The 15,505-nt window shown below is 64.4% G+C and overlaps 4 protein-coding genes across 131 annotated transcripts; 1 reads left to right on the top strand and 3 right to left on the bottom strand.

Annotated features, from left to right (window-relative positions):
* Nucleotides 1-84: 84 nt before the first annotated feature.
* TGFB1I1 (transforming growth factor beta 1 induced transcript 1) lies at nucleotides 85-15,406 on the top strand. Its single transcript, XM_049797102.1, has 12 exons — nucleotides 85-97; nucleotides 5,862-6,008; nucleotides 6,324-6,627; nucleotides 6,783-6,889; nucleotides 7,210-7,306; nucleotides 7,543-7,642; nucleotides 7,730-7,870; nucleotides 8,207-8,380; nucleotides 9,921-10,002; nucleotides 10,274-10,422; nucleotides 14,909-15,213; nucleotides 15,376-15,406. Exons 1-11 carry the CDS (start codon nucleotides 85-87, stop codon nucleotides 15,173-15,175), a joined length of 1,581 nt encoding a protein of 526 aa, XP_049653059.1. The 3' UTR covers nucleotides 15,176-15,213; nucleotides 15,376-15,406.
* On the bottom strand, nucleotides 218-5,839 carry LOC126036776 (splicing factor 3A subunit 2-like). 49 transcript variants are annotated; one of them, XM_049796873.1, is made up of 14 exons: nucleotides 5,157-5,839; nucleotides 4,917-5,076; nucleotides 4,597-4,676; nucleotides 4,037-4,116; nucleotides 3,717-3,756; nucleotides 3,437-3,516; nucleotides 2,957-3,316; nucleotides 2,597-2,676; nucleotides 2,437-2,516; nucleotides 2,237-2,396; nucleotides 1,357-1,396; nucleotides 757-876; nucleotides 597-716; nucleotides 218-476 (listed from the first exon to the last, which is right to left on the bottom strand). In XM_049796873.1, exons 1-14 carry the CDS (start codon nucleotides 5,776-5,778, stop codon nucleotides 276-278), a joined length of 2,223 nt encoding a protein of 740 aa, XP_049652830.1. In that variant the 5' UTR covers nucleotides 5,779-5,839; the 3' UTR covers nucleotides 218-275. The 49 variants fall into 49 exon arrangements, 40 of the variants coding, with proteins under 40 accessions (XP_049652830.1, XP_049652825.1, XP_049652817.1 ...); XM_049796868.1 differs by lacking the exon at nucleotides 1,357-1,396 and adding an exon at nucleotides 1,037-1,236 and having other exon boundaries at nucleotides 757-836; nucleotides 2,277-2,396; nucleotides 2,597-2,716; XM_049796860.1 differs by lacking the exons at nucleotides 597-716; nucleotides 757-876; nucleotides 1,357-1,396 and adding exons at nucleotides 517-596; nucleotides 1,197-1,356; nucleotides 1,717-1,836 and having other exon boundaries at nucleotides 2,117-2,396; nucleotides 2,597-2,716.
* On the bottom strand, nucleotides 8,391-9,800 carry LOC126036780 (basic salivary proline-rich protein 4-like). 31 transcript variants are annotated; one of them, XR_007505389.1, is made up of 5 exons: nucleotides 9,727-9,800; nucleotides 9,468-9,537; nucleotides 9,349-9,409; nucleotides 8,954-9,031; nucleotides 8,391-8,903 (listed from the first exon to the last, which is right to left on the bottom strand). XR_007505389.1 is itself a non-coding variant. In XM_049796970.1 (4 exons), the coding sequence occupies exons 1-4, from the start codon at nucleotides 9,779-9,781 to the stop codon at nucleotides 8,489-8,491; spliced, it is 759 nt and encodes a 252-aa protein (XP_049652927.1). In that variant the 5' UTR covers nucleotides 9,782-9,794; the 3' UTR covers nucleotides 8,391-8,488. The 31 variants fall into 31 exon arrangements, 16 of the variants coding, with proteins under 16 accessions (XP_049652927.1, XP_049652925.1, XP_049652919.1 ...); XR_007505383.1 differs by having other exon boundaries at nucleotides 8,954-9,142; XR_007505384.1 differs by lacking the exons at nucleotides 9,349-9,409; nucleotides 9,727-9,800 and adding an exon at nucleotides 9,599-9,716 and having other exon boundaries at nucleotides 8,954-9,142; nucleotides 9,488-9,537.
* Nucleotides 10,436-14,898, bottom strand: LOC126036778 (LWamide neuropeptides-like). 50 transcript variants are annotated; one of them, XM_049796944.1, is made up of 12 exons: nucleotides 14,719-14,898; nucleotides 14,437-14,592; nucleotides 14,200-14,271; nucleotides 14,012-14,089; nucleotides 13,264-13,522; nucleotides 12,888-12,958; nucleotides 12,527-12,809; nucleotides 12,133-12,242; nucleotides 11,628-11,720; nucleotides 11,384-11,477; nucleotides 11,045-11,084; nucleotides 10,436-10,878 (listed from the first exon to the last, which is right to left on the bottom strand). In XM_049796944.1, exons 1-12 carry the CDS (start codon nucleotides 14,847-14,849, stop codon nucleotides 10,631-10,633), a joined length of 1,635 nt encoding a protein of 544 aa, XP_049652901.1. In that variant the 5' UTR covers nucleotides 14,850-14,898; the 3' UTR covers nucleotides 10,436-10,630. The 50 variants fall into 50 exon arrangements, with proteins under 50 accessions (XP_049652901.1, XP_049652900.1, XP_049652915.1 ...); XM_049796943.1 differs by having other exon boundaries at nucleotides 14,422-14,592; XM_049796958.1 differs by lacking the exon at nucleotides 14,719-14,898 and adding an exon at nucleotides 14,680-14,702 and having other exon boundaries at nucleotides 14,382-14,514.
* Nucleotides 15,407-15,505: the final 99 nt, after the last annotated feature.

The raw sequence follows: 15,505 nt of genomic DNA on the forward strand, positions 1-15,505 counted from the left end.
GGTGCTTCCATACATGGGCACCGAGGGGCCCACGAAGGGAAACGTCACGGAATCGGGAGGGGGGGGCCGCACCCAGTCCCGGCCATGGACGACCTGGGTAAGAGTCGCACGCGTCCGTCTGTCCATCCGTCCGGCCAGTCCCGGCACCGTCCGGCCATTCCCGGAGCTGGGAAGGCGGCGGGGATGAGGGAGGTTTTGGGGGGGGGGGGGGGGATATTTGCAGATGCCAGGGTACGTGGGTGGTGGGATGGATGGGTGATGGGATGGTGGGTATCCTAAAGGGAATGGGCGCGGGGAGGGGTGGGTGACCGGGCAACTGGGTCCCTGGTGGAGGGGATGGATGGGTGCTCGGAGTCCTGGGACCGTGGTGCAGGGAATGGATGGGTGCTGGGACGCCTGGGTCGCTGGTGGAGGGGATGGATGGGTGCATGGACAACTTGGTCCCTGGTGCAGGGGATGGATGGGTGCTGGGACACCTGAGTCACTGGTGGAGGGGATGGATGGGTGCTTGGACACCTGAGTCACTGGTGGAGGGGATGGATGGGTGCCTGGATCCCTGGGACCCTGGTGGAGGGGATGGATGGGTGCTTGGACACCTGAGTCACTGGTGGAGGGGATGGATGGGTGCCTGGATCCCTGGGACCCTGGTGGAGGGGATGGATGGGTTCTTGGACACCTGGGTCCCTGGTGCAGGGGATGGATGGGTGCCTGGATCCCTGGGACCCTGGTGGAGGGGATGGATGGGTTCTTGGACACCAGGGTCCCTGGTGGAGGGGATGGATGGGTGCCTGGATCCCTGGGACCCTGGTGGAGGGGATGGATGGGTTCTTGGACACCTGGGTCCCTGGTGCAGGGGATGGATGGGTGCTCAGATGCCTGAGTCCCTGGTGGAGAGGATGGATGGGTGCCCGAATGCCTGGATATCTGGAGCAGGGGATGGATGGGTGCTGGGACACCAGGGTCCCTGGTGCAGGAGATGGATGGGTGCTCAGACTCCTGCGTCCCTGGTGGAGGGGATGGATGGGTGCTTGGACACCTGGGTCTCTGGTGGAGGGGATGGATGGGTGCTCAGAGTCCCGGGTCCCTGGTGCAGAGGATGGATGGGTGCATGGACACCAGGGTCCCTGGTGCAGGGGATGGATGGGTGCTTGGACACCAGGGTCCCTGGTGCAGGGGATGGATGGGTGCTTGGACACCAGGGTCCCTGGTGGAGGGGATGGATGGGTGCATGGACACCTGAGTCACTGGTGGAGGGGATGGATGGGTGCTTGGACACCTTGGTCCCTGGTGGACGGGATGGATGGGTGCTTGGATCCCTGGGACCCTGGTGGAGGGGATGGATGGGTTCTTGGACACCTGGGTCCCTGGTGCAGGGGATGGATGGGTGCTCAGATGCCTGAGTCCCTGGTGGAGAGGATGGATGGGTGCCCGAATGCCTGGATATCTGGAGCAGGGGATGGATGGGTGCTTGGACACCTGGGTCCCTGGTGCAGGAGATGGATGGGTGCTCAGACTCCTGCGTCCCTGGTGGAGGGGATGGATGGGTGCTTGGACACCTGGGTCTCTGGTGGAGGGGATGGATGGGTGCCTGGATCCCTGGGTCCCTGGTGCATGGGATGGATGGGTGCTCAGATGCCTGGGTCCCTGGTGGAGTGGATAGATGGGTGCCTGGATCCCTGGGTTCCTGGTACAGGGGATGGATGGGTGCTTGGACACCTGAGTCACTGGTGGAGGGGATGGATGGGTGCTCAGAGTCCCGGGTCCCTGGTGGAGAGGATGGATGGGTGCCTGGATCCCTGGGACCCTGGTGCAGGGGATGGATGGGTGCTCAGATGCCTGAGTCCCTGGTGGAGAGGATGGATGGGTGCCCGAATGCCTGGATATCTGGAGCAGGGGATGGATGGGTGCTCGGAATTCTGGCTCCCTGGTGCCGGGGATGGATGGGTGCTTGGACACCAGGGTCCCTGGTGGAGGGGATGGACGGGTGCCCAAATGTCTGGATATCTGGTGCAGGAGATGGATGGGTTCTTGGACACCTGGGTCTCTGGTCGAGGGGATCGGTGGGTGCCCGGACACCTGGGTCCCTGGTGCAGGAGATGGATGGGTGCTTGGACACCTGGGTCCCTGGTGGAGGGGATGGATGGGTGCTCAGAGTCCCGGGTCCCTGGTGGAGAGGATGGATGGGTGCCTGGATCCCTGGGACCCTGGTGCAGGGGATGGATGGGTGCTTGGACACCTGGGTCCCTGGTGGAGGGGATGGATGGGTGCATGGACACCAGGGTCCCTGGTGGAGGGGATGGATGGGTGCTTGGACACCTGGGTCCCTGGTGGAGGGGATGGATGGGTGCTTGGACACCTGGGTCCCTGGTGGAGGGGATGGATGGGTGCCTGGATCCCTGGGACCCTGGTGCAGGGGATGGATGGGTTCTTGGACACCTGGGTCCCTGGTGGAGGAGATGGATGGGTGCCTGGATCCCTGGGACCCTGGTGCAGGGGATGGATGGGTGCTCAGATGCCTGGGTCCCTGGTGGAGGGGATGGATGGGTGCATGGACACCAGGGTCCCTGGTGGAGGGGATGGATGGGTGCTTGGACACCAGGGTCCCTGGTGGAGGGGATGGATGGGTGCCTGGATCCCTGGGACCCTGGTGGAGGGGATGGATGGGTTCTTGGACACCTGGGTCCCTGGTGCAGGGGATGGATGGGTGCTCAGATGCCTGAGTCCCTGGTGGAGAGGATGGATGGGTGCCCGAATGCCTGGATATCTGGAGCAGGGGATGGATGGGTGCTTGGACACCTGGGTCCCTGGTGCAGGAGATGGATGGGTGCTCAGACTCCTGCGTCCCTGGTGGAGGGGATGGATGGGTGCTTGGACACCTGGGTCTCTGGTGGAGGGGATGGATGGGTGCTCAGAGTCCCGGGTCCCTGGTGCAGAGGATGGATGGGTGCATGGACACCAGGGTCCCTGGTGCAGGGGATGGATGGGTGCTTGGACACCAGGGTCCCTGGTGGAGGGGATGGATGGGTGCATGGACACCTGAGTCACTGGTGGAGGGGATGGATGGGTGCTTGGACACCTTGGTCCCTGGTGGACGGGATGGATGGGTGCTTGGACACCAGGGTCCCTGGTGCAGGGGATGGATGGGTGCTTGGACACCAGGGTCCCTGGTGGAGGGGATGGATGGGTGCATGGACACCTGAGTCACTGGTGGAGGGGATGGATGGGTGCTTGGACACCTTGGTCCCTGGTGGACGGGATGGATGGGTGCTTGGATCCCTGGGACCCTGGTGGAGGGGATGGATGGGTTCTTGGACACCTGGGTCCCTGGTGCAGGGGATGGATGGGTGCTCAGATGCCTGAGTCCCTGGTGGAGAGGATGGATGGGTGCCCGAATGCCTGGATATCTGGAGCAGGGGATGGATGGGTGCTTGGACACCAGGGTCCCTGGTGCAGGAGATGGATGGGTGCTCAGACTCCTGCGTCCCTGGTGGAGGGGATGGATGGGTGCTTGGACACCTGGGTCTCTGGTGGAGGGGATCAGTGGGTGCCCGGACACCTGGGTCCCTGGTGGAGGGGATGGATGGGTGCCCAAATGTCTGGATATCTGGTGCAGGAGATGGATGGGTTCTTGGACACCTGGGTCTCTGGTGGAGGGGATGGATGGGTGCTCAGACTCCTGCGTCCCTGGTGGAGGGGATGGATGGGTGCATGGACACCAGGGTCCCTGGTGCAGGGGATGGATGGGTGCATGGACACCTGAGTCACTGGTGGAGGGGATGGATGGGTGCTTGGATCCCTGGGACCCTGGTGCAGGGGATGGATGGGTTCTTGGACACCTGGGTCTCTGGTCGAGGAGACGGATGGGTGCCTGGATCCCTGGGTCCCTGGTGCATGGGATGGATGGGTGCTCAGATGCCTGGGTCCCTGGTGGAGTGGATAGATGGGTGCCTGGATCCCTGGGTTCCTGGTGGAGGGGATGGATGGGTGCATGGACACCTGGGTCCCTGGTGCAGGAGATGGATGGGTGCTTGGACACCTGAGTCCCTGGTGGAGGGGATGGATGGGTGCTCAGAGTCCCGGGTCCCTGGTGGAGAGGATGGATGGGTGCCTGGATCCCTGGGACCCTGGTGCAGGGGATGGATGGGTGCTCAGATGCCTGGGTCCCTGGTGGAGGGGATGGATGGGTGCTTGGACACCAGGGTCCCTGGTGCAGGAGATGGATGGGTGCTCAGACTCCTGCATCCCTGGTGGAGGGGATGGATGGGTGCTTGGACACCTGGGTCTCTGGTGGAGGGGATCAGTGGGTGCCCGGACACCTGGGTCCCTGGTGGAGGGGATGGATGAGTGCTTGGACAACTTGGTCCCTGGTGCAGGGGATGGATGGGTGCCCAAATGTCTGGATATCTGGTGCAGGAGATGGATGGGTTCTTGGACACCTGGGTCTCTGGTGGAGGGGATGGATGGGTGCCTGGATCCCTGGGTCCCTGGTGCATGGGATGGATGGGTGCTCAGATGCCTGGGTCCCTGGTGGAGTGGATAGATGGGTGCCTGGATCCCTGGGTTCCTGGTACAGGGGATGGATGGGTGCTTGGACACCTGAGTCCCTGGTGGAGGGGATGGATGGGTGCTCAGAGTCCCGGGTCCCTGGTGGAGAGGATGGATGGGTGCCTGGATCCCTGGGACCCTGGTGCAGGGGATGGATGGGTGCTCAGATGCCTGAGTCCCTGGTGGAGAGGATGGATGGGTGCCCGAATGCCTGGATATCTGGAGCAGGGGATGGATGGGTGCTCGGAATTCTGGCTCCCTGGTGCCGGGGATGGATGGGTGCTTGGACACCAGGGTCCCTGGTGGAGGGGATGGACGGGTGCCCAAATGTCTGGATATCTGGTGCTGGAGATGGATGGGTTCTTGGACACCTGGGTCTCTGGTCGAGGGGATCGGTGGGTGCCCGGACACCTGGGTCCCTGGTGCAGGAGATGGATGGGTGCTTGGACACCTGAGTCCCTGGTGGAGGGGATGGATGGGTGCTCAGAGTCCCGGGTCCCTGGTGGAGAGGATGGATGGGTGCCTGGATCCCTGGGACCTTGATGCAGGGGATGGATGGGTGCTGGGACGCCTGGGTCCCTGGTGGAGGGGATGGATGGGTTCTTGGACACCTGGGTCCCTGGTGGAGGGGATGGATGGGTGCTCAGAGTCCCGGGTCCCTGGTGCAGAGGATGGATGGGTGCCTGAATGTCTGGGTCCCTGGTGGAGGGGATGGATGGGTGCATGGACACCAGGGTCCCTGGTGGAGGGGATGGATGGGTGCTTGGACACCAGGGTCCCTGGTGGAGGGGATGGATGGGTGCCTGGATCCCTGGGACCCTGGTGCAGGGGATGGATGGGTGCTTGGACACCTGGGTCCCTGGTGGAGGGGATGGATGGGTGCATGGACACCAGGGTCCCTGGTGGAGGGGATGGATGGGTGCTTGGACACCAGGGTCCCTGGTGGAGGGGATGGATGGGTGCCTGGATCCCTGGGACCCTGGTGCAGGGGATGGATGGGTTCTTGGACACCTGGGTCCCTGGTGCAGGGGATGGATGGGTGCTCAGATGCCTGAGTCCCTGGTGGAGAGGATGGATGGGTGCCCGAATGCCTGGATATCTGGAGCAGGGGATGGATGGGTGCTGGGACACCTGGGTCCCTGGTGCAGGAGATGGATGGGTGCTCAGACTCCTGCGTCCCCGGTGGAGGGGATGGATGGGTGCTGGGACGCCTGGGTCCCTGGTGGAGGGCATGGATGGGTGCCAGGATACCTGGGACACCCCCCCCCCCGCCAGATGCCTGGGTCCCTCTTTCCCCCCCCCCCTCCGACCCCCAGACGCTCTATTGGCCGACCTGGAGACGACGACGTCTCACCTCGCTCGGCGACCGGTGCTGCTGACGGACCCTCTGGGGGGGTTGCCCCCCACACACCCGGCCTCTACCCCCACTGGGGACCCCCCCCGGCCACCCCCACCACCCTATGGCCCAGTAAGCTCGAGGAACATGGGACCATGAGGGATCCTGGGGACGTTGGGCAATGTTGGGGGCCTTGGGGATACGGAGGGGGGGGGGGGGGGTGTTGGGGACACGGAAGACCTAGGGGGGCCATAGGCGTAAGGGGGGGTTGGGGGACATGGGAGGACCTTGGGGACACCGGGGGGGGGCTTGGGGGCGTGGGGTTTTGGGGATGCTGGAGACTTTGGAGACCTTGGGGACGTTGGGTGGCTTTGGGACACTGGGACCATGAGGGTCCACTGGGGGCTGCTGGGGGGTCTCGGGGACGTGGGGGGCTTTGGAGATGTTGGGGGACGTCGGGGACACGGCGGGGGGGGGGGGGGTTGGGACAAGGGGGGGGGTTGGAGGACTTGGGGACCTTGGGACCGTTTTGGGACATGGAGGTTGGAGATGGGGGACAGTGGGGTTGGGGACCCCCCCTGGGTTGGGGACAATGGAGACAGCAGGGACGAGGCCGTTGAGGACACGGAGACCTCGAGGACCCCGAGGGGATGGGGGACATTGGGGGTGATGACATCCCAGGTCCCCATTAACCCCCAACACGCCGGTCCCCAGGCTCCAGGGGGGGACACCGAGCAGCTCTACAGGTACTTCGGGGACCCGGAGGGGATTTTGGGGACGTGGCGGGGGATTTGGGAGGGGAGGAGAGAGGGCCGGAGGGGGGGGGGGGGGGGGGCTGTGGAGGGGACTTTGGGGACACAGAGGTGATGTGCCACCCCCCTCGTGTGTCCTCGTCCCCCAGCACGGTGCAGAAGACCCGACCCCCCAGACCCACCCCGGGTCCCCCCGGTTTGGGAGAACTCGACCGACTCCTCCGCGACCTCAACGCCACCCACAGTTCCATCGCAGGTACCCCTGCCACCCCCAAAGCTTCCCAGGGACCCCAAAAATCACCTTTGGTTGCCCCAAACTCCCCCCCTTCCAGGCACCCCAAAAGTCCCCAGAGCACCCCAAACATCACCCTCTAGGCACCCCAAAAGTCCCCAAAGCACCCCAAAAATCACCCTGGACACCCCAAACCCCTTCACCTCCTGCCCTAATCAACCTGGGGATCCCCAAAATCATTCTGGGGAACCTCTAAAATCATTCTGGGCATCTCTAAAATCACCCTGAGAACCCCCAAAACCTTCTTGGGGACTCCAAAACTGGCCATGACCCCCCCTCCCTAGATGAGATCCTGGCCCAGTTCCCTCCGCTGAAGACTTCCGAGGGGATGAAGAAGAAGGAGGCGGCGGATGAGGCTGAAGTCAGAACATCCCCATCCTGGTGAGTGCGTGTCCCCCATGGTATGGGGGGGGGGGAAGGGGGGGGAAGGGGGAAGCAGCACCCCAAAATGGAATTCCCTTCAGGTGTACCCCAAAATGGGGTTAGTAACCCAAAATGGGATTAGCCCCCCCCCATCAGCTGCACCCCAAAATGGGGTCATCCCCTATTACCAGCCCCCCCTCCAGACCCACCCCAACCTTCTCCCTGTGTCGTCCGTCCCCCCCCCCCCCAAACAGCTCGGGGACCCCCCCGGTACCCCCAACTTCAGCAACCTCGGCCACCCAAGAGCTGGACAAGCTGATGGCCTCGCTCTCCGACTTCCACCTCCGCCGCACCGTAAGTCCGAAGGATTTCAGGATGCGTCCCCCCCCTCATTTTATCCTGCACCCCCATAACTCTCTTTTCCCTTCTTCCCACCCACAGCCCCCCCAAAAAAAGGGGGTTCCCGAGGAGGGGAACCTTGACTCCATGCTGGTGCTGCTGCAGTCCGACCTCAGCCGCCAAGGGGTCCCCACGGGGGCGAAGGGGGTTTGTGGGTCCTGCCAGAAGCCCATCGCTGGGAAGGTGGGTTTTGGGGTGCTCCTGGGGGAGGGGGGAAGGAAAAAGAGGTGCCTGGTGTACCCCAAAGTCGGGGTTCCTTGTTGGAGTCTTAAAATGCGGGGTTGGGGGGGGGGGTGGTCCTCTGGCGTACCCCAAATAGGGTTTAGCTTCGTGCGTGGCCTAAACCGGGGGGGGCGCACCCCAAAAATAGGACTATCCCCAACCAGCTGTACCCCCAAAACAGACCTCACCCGACCGGGGACCCCAAAATGGGCTGTCATCCCTTGGGGACCCCCTCCCACCCCTTTTTTTTTTCTTTTTTTTTTTGTTCCTTCTCCCACCTCTCCCCCTCCCCGGCAGGTGGTGAGGGCTTTGGGGTGCGCCTGGCACCCCGAGCATTTTGTCTGCGCCCGCTGCGGGGGGGAATTGGGGGGGGGCAGCTTTTTCGAGAAGGACGGAGCACCCTACTGCCCGCGGGACTACGGACGCCTCTTCTCCCCCCGCTGCGCCCGCTGTGCCCAACCCATCCTCGACGTGGGTCAGGGGGACCGTGGGGAAGGGATGGGGGGTCCTGGAGGCAAAGAGACCTTTTTGGGGGGTCTTGGGGGGTGGTGGGACCCCCCCTGGGGTGGTGGGAGACCCTTAGGTGGAGTGGGACCTTGTGGGGTGCCCTTGAGGCAGAAGAACCTTCTGGAAGGGGGCCGTGGGATCCTGTGGGATGTAGGGGGACCTCGTGGGGGGCCGTGGGATGATGTGGGGTGTGGTGGGACCCCTTCGAGTGCGGTGGGACCTCGTAGGGTGCCTTGGGGGCATCGTTGGGTGTGGTGGGACCCCCTCGAGTGCGGTGGGACCTTGTGGGGGGCCGTGGGGTGCATAGGGACATCGTGGGGTGATGTAGGGTGGTGGGACCCCCTCGAGTGCAGTGGGACCTCGTGGGGTGATGTGGGGTGTGGTGGGACCCCCTCGAGTGCGGTGGGACCTTGTGGGGGGCCGTGGGGTGCATAGGGACATCGTGGGGTGATGTAGGGTGGTGGGACCCCCTCGAGTGCTGTGGGACCTCGTGGGGTGATGTGGGGTGTGGTGGGACCCCCTCGAGTGCGGTGGGACCTTGTGGGGGGCCGTGGGGTGCATAGGGACATCGTGGGGTGATGTAGGGTGGTGGGACCCCCTCGAGTGCAGTGGGACCTCGTGGGGTGATGTGGGGTGTGGTGGGACCCCCTTGAGTGAGGTGGGACCTTGTAGGGTGCCTTGGGGGCATCGTGGGGTGTGGTGGGACCCCCTCGAGTGCAGTGGGACCTTGTGGGGGGCCGTGGGGTGCATAGGGACATCGTGGGGTGATGTAGGGCGGTGGGACCCCCTCGAGTGCAGTGGGACCTCGTGGGGTGATGTGGGGTGTGGTGGGACCCCCTTGAGTGAGGTGGGACCTTGTGGGGGGCCGTGGGGTGCATAGGGACATCGTGGGGTGATGTAGGGTGGTGGGACCCCCTCGAGTGCGCTGGGACCTCGTAGGGTGCCTTGGGGGCATCGTGGGGTGTGGTGGGACCCCCTCGAGTGTGGTGGGACCTCGTGGGGGGCCATGGGGTGCATAGGGACATCGTGGGGTGATGTGGGGTGGTGGGACCCCCTCGAGTGCAGTGGGACCTCGTGGGGTGATGTGGGGTGTGGTGGGACCCCCTTGAGTGAGGTGGGACCTTGTGGGGGGCCGTGGGGGCATCGTGGGGTGTGGTGGGACCCCCTCGAGTGCGGTGGGACCTCGTGGGGGGCCATGGGGTGCATAGGGACATCGTGGGGTGATGTGGGGTGGTGGGACCCCCTCGAGTGCAGTGGGACCTCGTGGGGTGATGTGGGGTGTGGTGGGACCCCCTCGAGTGTAGCGGGACCTCGTAGGGTGCCGTGGGGGCAATGGGACCTTCCGTGGGGCTGTGGTAGGTTCATGGGATTTGGTGGGGGGGGGGGGGGGGGGGGGGGCATCATGGGGGGCAACGGGACCCCATGGGGTGGAGTGGGACATTTTGGGGGGGCTGGCGGTGCCATCCCCGTCTCTCCCCCCCCCGCCCCCCCTCCCCCTCCGCAGAAAATGGTGACGGCGCTGGACAAGAACTGGCACCCGGAGCATTTCTGCTGCGTCAAATGCGGGCAACCCTTTGGCGAAGAAGGTGGGGTGGTCCCCGTGTCCCCTCCCGTGTCCCATCGTGTCCCTCTCCCCATGTCCCTGCCCTGTCCCGCCGTCTTCCCGATCCCGGACTCGCTTGTCCCCGTATCTCGCCCTCCCCACGGTGATCCCAGCACCACCGCCGCGTCCCCGAGGATCTCTCCTTCTCTCTCTCGGTCTCACCCCCGCGGTCCACGTCCCCCAACTTTCGCCATCCCCGTGGCCTCGCTCTTCCCCGTCCCCTTTCCCAACCATCCTTTTGGTGTCTCCCTCAGGTTTTCTGGAGAAGGATGGTCAACAGTACTGCCGCCAGGACTTCGCCGAGCTCTTTTCCAGCCGCTGCCAGGGCTGCGGACGGCCCATCTTGGAGGGCTACATCGCTGCCCTCGAGGGGCTTTGGCACCCCGAGTGCTTCGTCTGCCGGGTGAGACCACCTGCCACCTCCACGTCCCCACCTCCCGTGGTCCCTGATGTCCCCATGTGCCTGTGTCCCAGGCCCAGGAGCACTTAGATGCCACGTCCCCACCTCCCGTGGTCCCCGATGTCCCCACATCTCACGGCCCCACATCCCACGTCCCCACCTCCCCAATCCCTGATGTCCCCACATCCCATGTCCCCACGTCCCCTGGTCCCTAATGTCTCCATGTCCCCATGTCCCACCTCCAGGAGCACTTCACATCCCATGTTCCCACCTCCCCGGTCCCCGATGTTCCCACATCCCACGTTCCCACCTCCCTGGTCCTTGATGTCCCCACATCCCACGTCCCCACCTCCCCAATCCCTGATGTCCCCACATCCCACGTCCCCACCTCCCCAATCCCTGATGTCTCCATGTCCCCATGTCCCACCTCCAGGAGCACTTCACATCCCACGTTCCCACCTCCCCGGTCCCCGATGTTCCCACATCCCACGTCCCCACCTCCCCTGGTCCCTGATGTCTCCATGTCCCCTTGTCCCACCTCCAGGAGCACTTCACATCCCACGTTCCCACCTCCCCTGGTCCCCGATGTTCCCACATCCCACATCCCCACATCCCACGTCCCCACCTCCCCTGGTCCCCGATGTTCCCACATCCCACGTTCCCACCTCCCCAATCCCTGATGTCCCCACATCCCACGTCCCCACATCCCCAATCCCTGATGTCTCCATGTCCCCATGTCCCACCTCCAGGAGCACTTCACATCCCACGTTCCCACCTCCCCTGGTCCCCGATGTTCCCACATCCCACGTTCCCACCCCCCTGGTCCTTGATGTCCCCACATCCCACGTCCCCACCTCCCCAATCCCTGATGTCCCCACATCCCACGTCCCCACATCCCCAATCCCTGATGTCTCCATGTCCCCATGTCCCACCTCCAGGAGCACTTCACATCCCACGTCCCCACCTCCCCTGGTCCCTGATGTCCCCACATCCCACGTCCCCACATCCCACGTCCCCACATCCCTGGTCCCTGATGTCCCCACATCCCACGTCCCCACCTCCCCAATCCCTGATGTCCCCACATCCCACGTCCCCACCTCCCCGGTCCCTGATGTCTCCATGTCCCCTTGTCCCACCTCCAGGAGCACTTCACATCCCACGTTCCCACCTCCCCTGGTCCCCGATGTCCCCACATCCCACATCCCCACATCCCACGTCCCCACATCCCTGGTCCCTGATGTCCCCACATCCCACGTCCCCACCTCCCCAATCCCTGATGTCCCCACATCCCACGTCCCCACCTCCCCGGTCCCTGATGTCTCCATGTCCCCTTGTCCCACCTCCAGCAGCACTTCACATCCCACGTCCCCACCTCCCCTGGTCCCCGATATCCCCACATCCCATGTTCCCACCTCCCCTGGTCCCTGATGTCCCCACATCCCATGTCCCCACATCCCACGTCCCCACCTCCTCAATCCCTGATGTCTCCATGTCCCCATGTCCCACCTCCAGGAGCACTTCACATCCCACGTTCCCACCTCCCCTGGTCCCTGATGTCCCCACATCCCACGTCCCCACATCCCACATCCCCACCTCCCCTGGTCCCCGATGTCCCCACATCCCACGTTCCCACCTCCCCTGCTCCCTGATGTCCCCACATCCCACATTCCCACCTCCCCTGGTCCCTGATGTCCCCACATCCCACGTCCCCACCTCCCCAATCCCTGATGTCCCCACATCCCACGTCCCCACCTCCCCAATCCCTGATGTCTCCATGTCCCCATGTCCCACCTCCAGGAGCACTTCACATCCCACGTTCCCACCTCCCCTGGTCCCCGATGTCCCCACATCCCACGTTCCCACCTCCCCTGGTCCCCGATGTCCCCACATCCCACATCCCCACCTCCCCAATCCCTGATGTCCCCACATCCCACGTCCCCACATCCCCAATCCCTGATGTCTCCATGTCCCCATGTCCCACCTCCAGGAGCACTTCACATCCCACGTCCCCACCTCCCCTGGTCCCTGATGTCCCCACATCCCACGTCCCCACATCCCACGTCCCCACATCCCTGGTCCCCGATGTCCCCACATCCCATGTTCCCACCTCCCCTGGTCCCTGATGTCCCCACATCCCACGTCCCCACCTCCCCAGTCCCTGATGTTCCCACATCCCACGTCCCCACCTCCCCAATCCCTGATGTCTCCATGTCCCCATGTCCCACCTCCAGGAGCACTTCACATCCCACGTCCCCACCTCCCCTGGTCCCTGATGTCCCCACATCCCACGTCCCCACATCCCACGTCCCCACATCCCTGGTCCCTGATGTCCCCACATCCCACGTTCCCACCTCCCCAATCCCTGATGTCCCCACATCCCACGTCCCCACCTCCCCAATCCCTGATGTCCCCACATCCCACGTCCCCAACTCCCCAGTCCCTGATGTCCCCACATCCCACGTCCCCACCTCCCCAATCCCTGATGTCTCCATGTCCCCATGTCCCACCTCCAGGAGCACTTCACATCCCACGTTCCCACCTCCCCTGGTCCCTGATGTCCCCACATCCCATGTCCCCACATCCCATGTCCCCACCTCCCTGGTCCCTGATGTCCCCATGTCCCACATTCCCACCTCCCCTGGTCCCTGATGTCCCCACATCCCACGTCCCCACATCCCACATGCCCACCTCCCCAATCCCTGATGTCCCCACATCCCACGTCCCCACCTCCCCAATCCCTGATGTCCCCACATCCCACGTCCCCACCTCCCCAATCCCTGATGTCCCCACATCCCACGTCCCCACCTCCCCAATCCCTGATGTCCCCACATCCCACGTTCCCACCTCCCCTGGTCCCCGATGTTCCCACATCCCACGTCCCCACATCCCACGTCCCCACCTCCCCAATCCCTGATGTCCCCACATCCCACGTCCCCACATCCCCAATCCCTGATGTCTCCATGTCCCCATGTCCCACCTCCAGGAGCACTTCACATCCCACGTCCCCACCTCCCCTGGTCCCTGATGTCCCCACATCCCACGTCCCCACATCCCACGTCCCCACATCCCTGGTCCCTGATGTCCCCACATCCCACGTCCCCACCTCCCCAATCCCTGATGTCCCCACATCCCACGTCCCCACATCCCCAATCCCTGATGTCCCCACATCCCACGTTCCCACCTCCCCAATCCCTGATGTCCCCACATCCCACGTCCCCACCTCCCCTGGTCCCTGATGTCTCCATGTCCCCTTGTCCCACCTCCAGGAGCACTTCACATCCCACGTTCCCACCTCCCCTGGTCCCCGATGTCCCCACATCCCACATCCCCACCTCCCCAATCCCTGATGTCCCCACATCCCACGTCCCCACCTCCCCAGTCCCTGATGTCTCCATGTCCCCTTGTCCCACCTCCAGGAGCACTTCACATCCCACGTTCCCACCTCCCCTGGTCCCCGATGTTCCCACATCCCACATCCCCACATCCCACGTCCCCACCTCCCCTGGTCCCCGATGTCCCCACATCCCACGTTCCCACCTCCCCTGGTCCCTGATGTCCCCACATCCCATGTCCCCACATCCCACGTCCCCACCTCCCCAATCCCTGATGTCCCCACATCCCACGTCCCCACCTCCCCAATCCCTGATGTCTCCATGTCCCCTTGTCCCACCTCCAGGAGCACTTCACATCCCACGTTCCCACCTCCCCGGTCCCCGATGTTCCCACATCCCACGTCCCCACCTCCCCGGTCCCTGATGTCTCCATGTCCCCTTGTCCCACCTCCAGGAGCACTTCACATCCCACGTTCCCACCTCCCCTGGTCCCCGATGTCCCCACATCCCACATCCCCACCTCCCCAATCCCTGATGTCCCCACATCCCACGTCCCCACATCCCCAATCCCTGATGTCTCCATGTCCCCATGTCCCACCTCCAGGAGCACTTCACATCCCACGTCCCCACCTCCCCTGGTCCCTGATGTCCCCACATCCCACGTCCCCACATCCCACGTCCCCACATCCCTGGTCCCTGATGTCCCCACATCCCACGTCCCCACCTCCCCAATCCCTGATGTCCCCACATCCCACGTCCCCACCTCCCCAATCCCTGATGTCCCCACATCCCACGTCCCCACCTCCCCGGTCCCTGATGTCTCCATGTCCCCTTGTCCCACCTCCAGGAGCACTTCACATCCCACGTCCCCACCTCCCCTGGTCCCTGATGTCCCCACATCCCACGTCCCCACATCCCACGTCCCCACCTCCCCGGTCCCTGATGTCTCCATGTCCCCATGTCCCACCTCCAGGAGCACTTCACATCCCACGTTCCCACCTCCCCTGGTCCCCGATGTCCCCACATCCCACGTTCCCACCTCCCCTGGTCCCCGATGTCCCCACATCCCACGTCCCCACCTCCAGGAGCACTTCGCATCCCACGTTCCCACCTCCCCTTGTCCTTGACGTTCCCATCCCCATGTCCCCCATCCCCAGGAGTGTTTCGCGCCCTTCGTGGGGGGCAGCTTCTTCGAGGATGGCGGCCACCCCTACTGCGAGCGGCACTTCCACGCCCGCCGGGGTTCCCTGTGCCGAGGTTGCGGGGAACCAATTGCCGGCCGGTGCGTCACCGCCATGGCGCAACGGTTCCACCCGGAGCATTTCGTCTGTGCCTTCTGCCTCCGACCCCTCTCCAAGGGCACCTTCCAGGAGCAGGAGGGCAAGCCCTACTGCCAGCCATGCTTCCTCCGCCTCTTCGGGTGAGGCCACCTTGGCCCCACCCACCCCCAGCCCCACCAATGGTGCCCCGTGGCTGTGGGGCGCCCCACGGAGCTCCAACGGACGCCCCGAGACCACCACGAGAACGTCCCACCGGCGCCCCGTTGCGTGCCATCGAGGCGGTCTTCAGGGTGCTCCGTGGGGTGCTTGGGGGCTTCACGCGTGGGGATCCGGCAACTCTTGAGGTGCCCCGTGGGTGTGGGGTGCCCCACGGAGGTCCAACGGACGCCTCACGACCACCACAAGAACGTCCCACCGGCGCCCCGTTGAGTGGGGCGCGCCACCGAGGCGGTCTTCGAGGTGCCCCGTGGGTGT

Source organism: Accipiter gentilis, unplaced genomic scaffold (assembly GCF_929443795.1).
Source record: "Accipiter gentilis unplaced genomic scaffold, bAccGen1.1, whole genome shotgun sequence".
NCBI lineage: Eukaryota > Metazoa > Chordata > Aves > Accipitriformes > Accipitridae > Astur > Astur gentilis.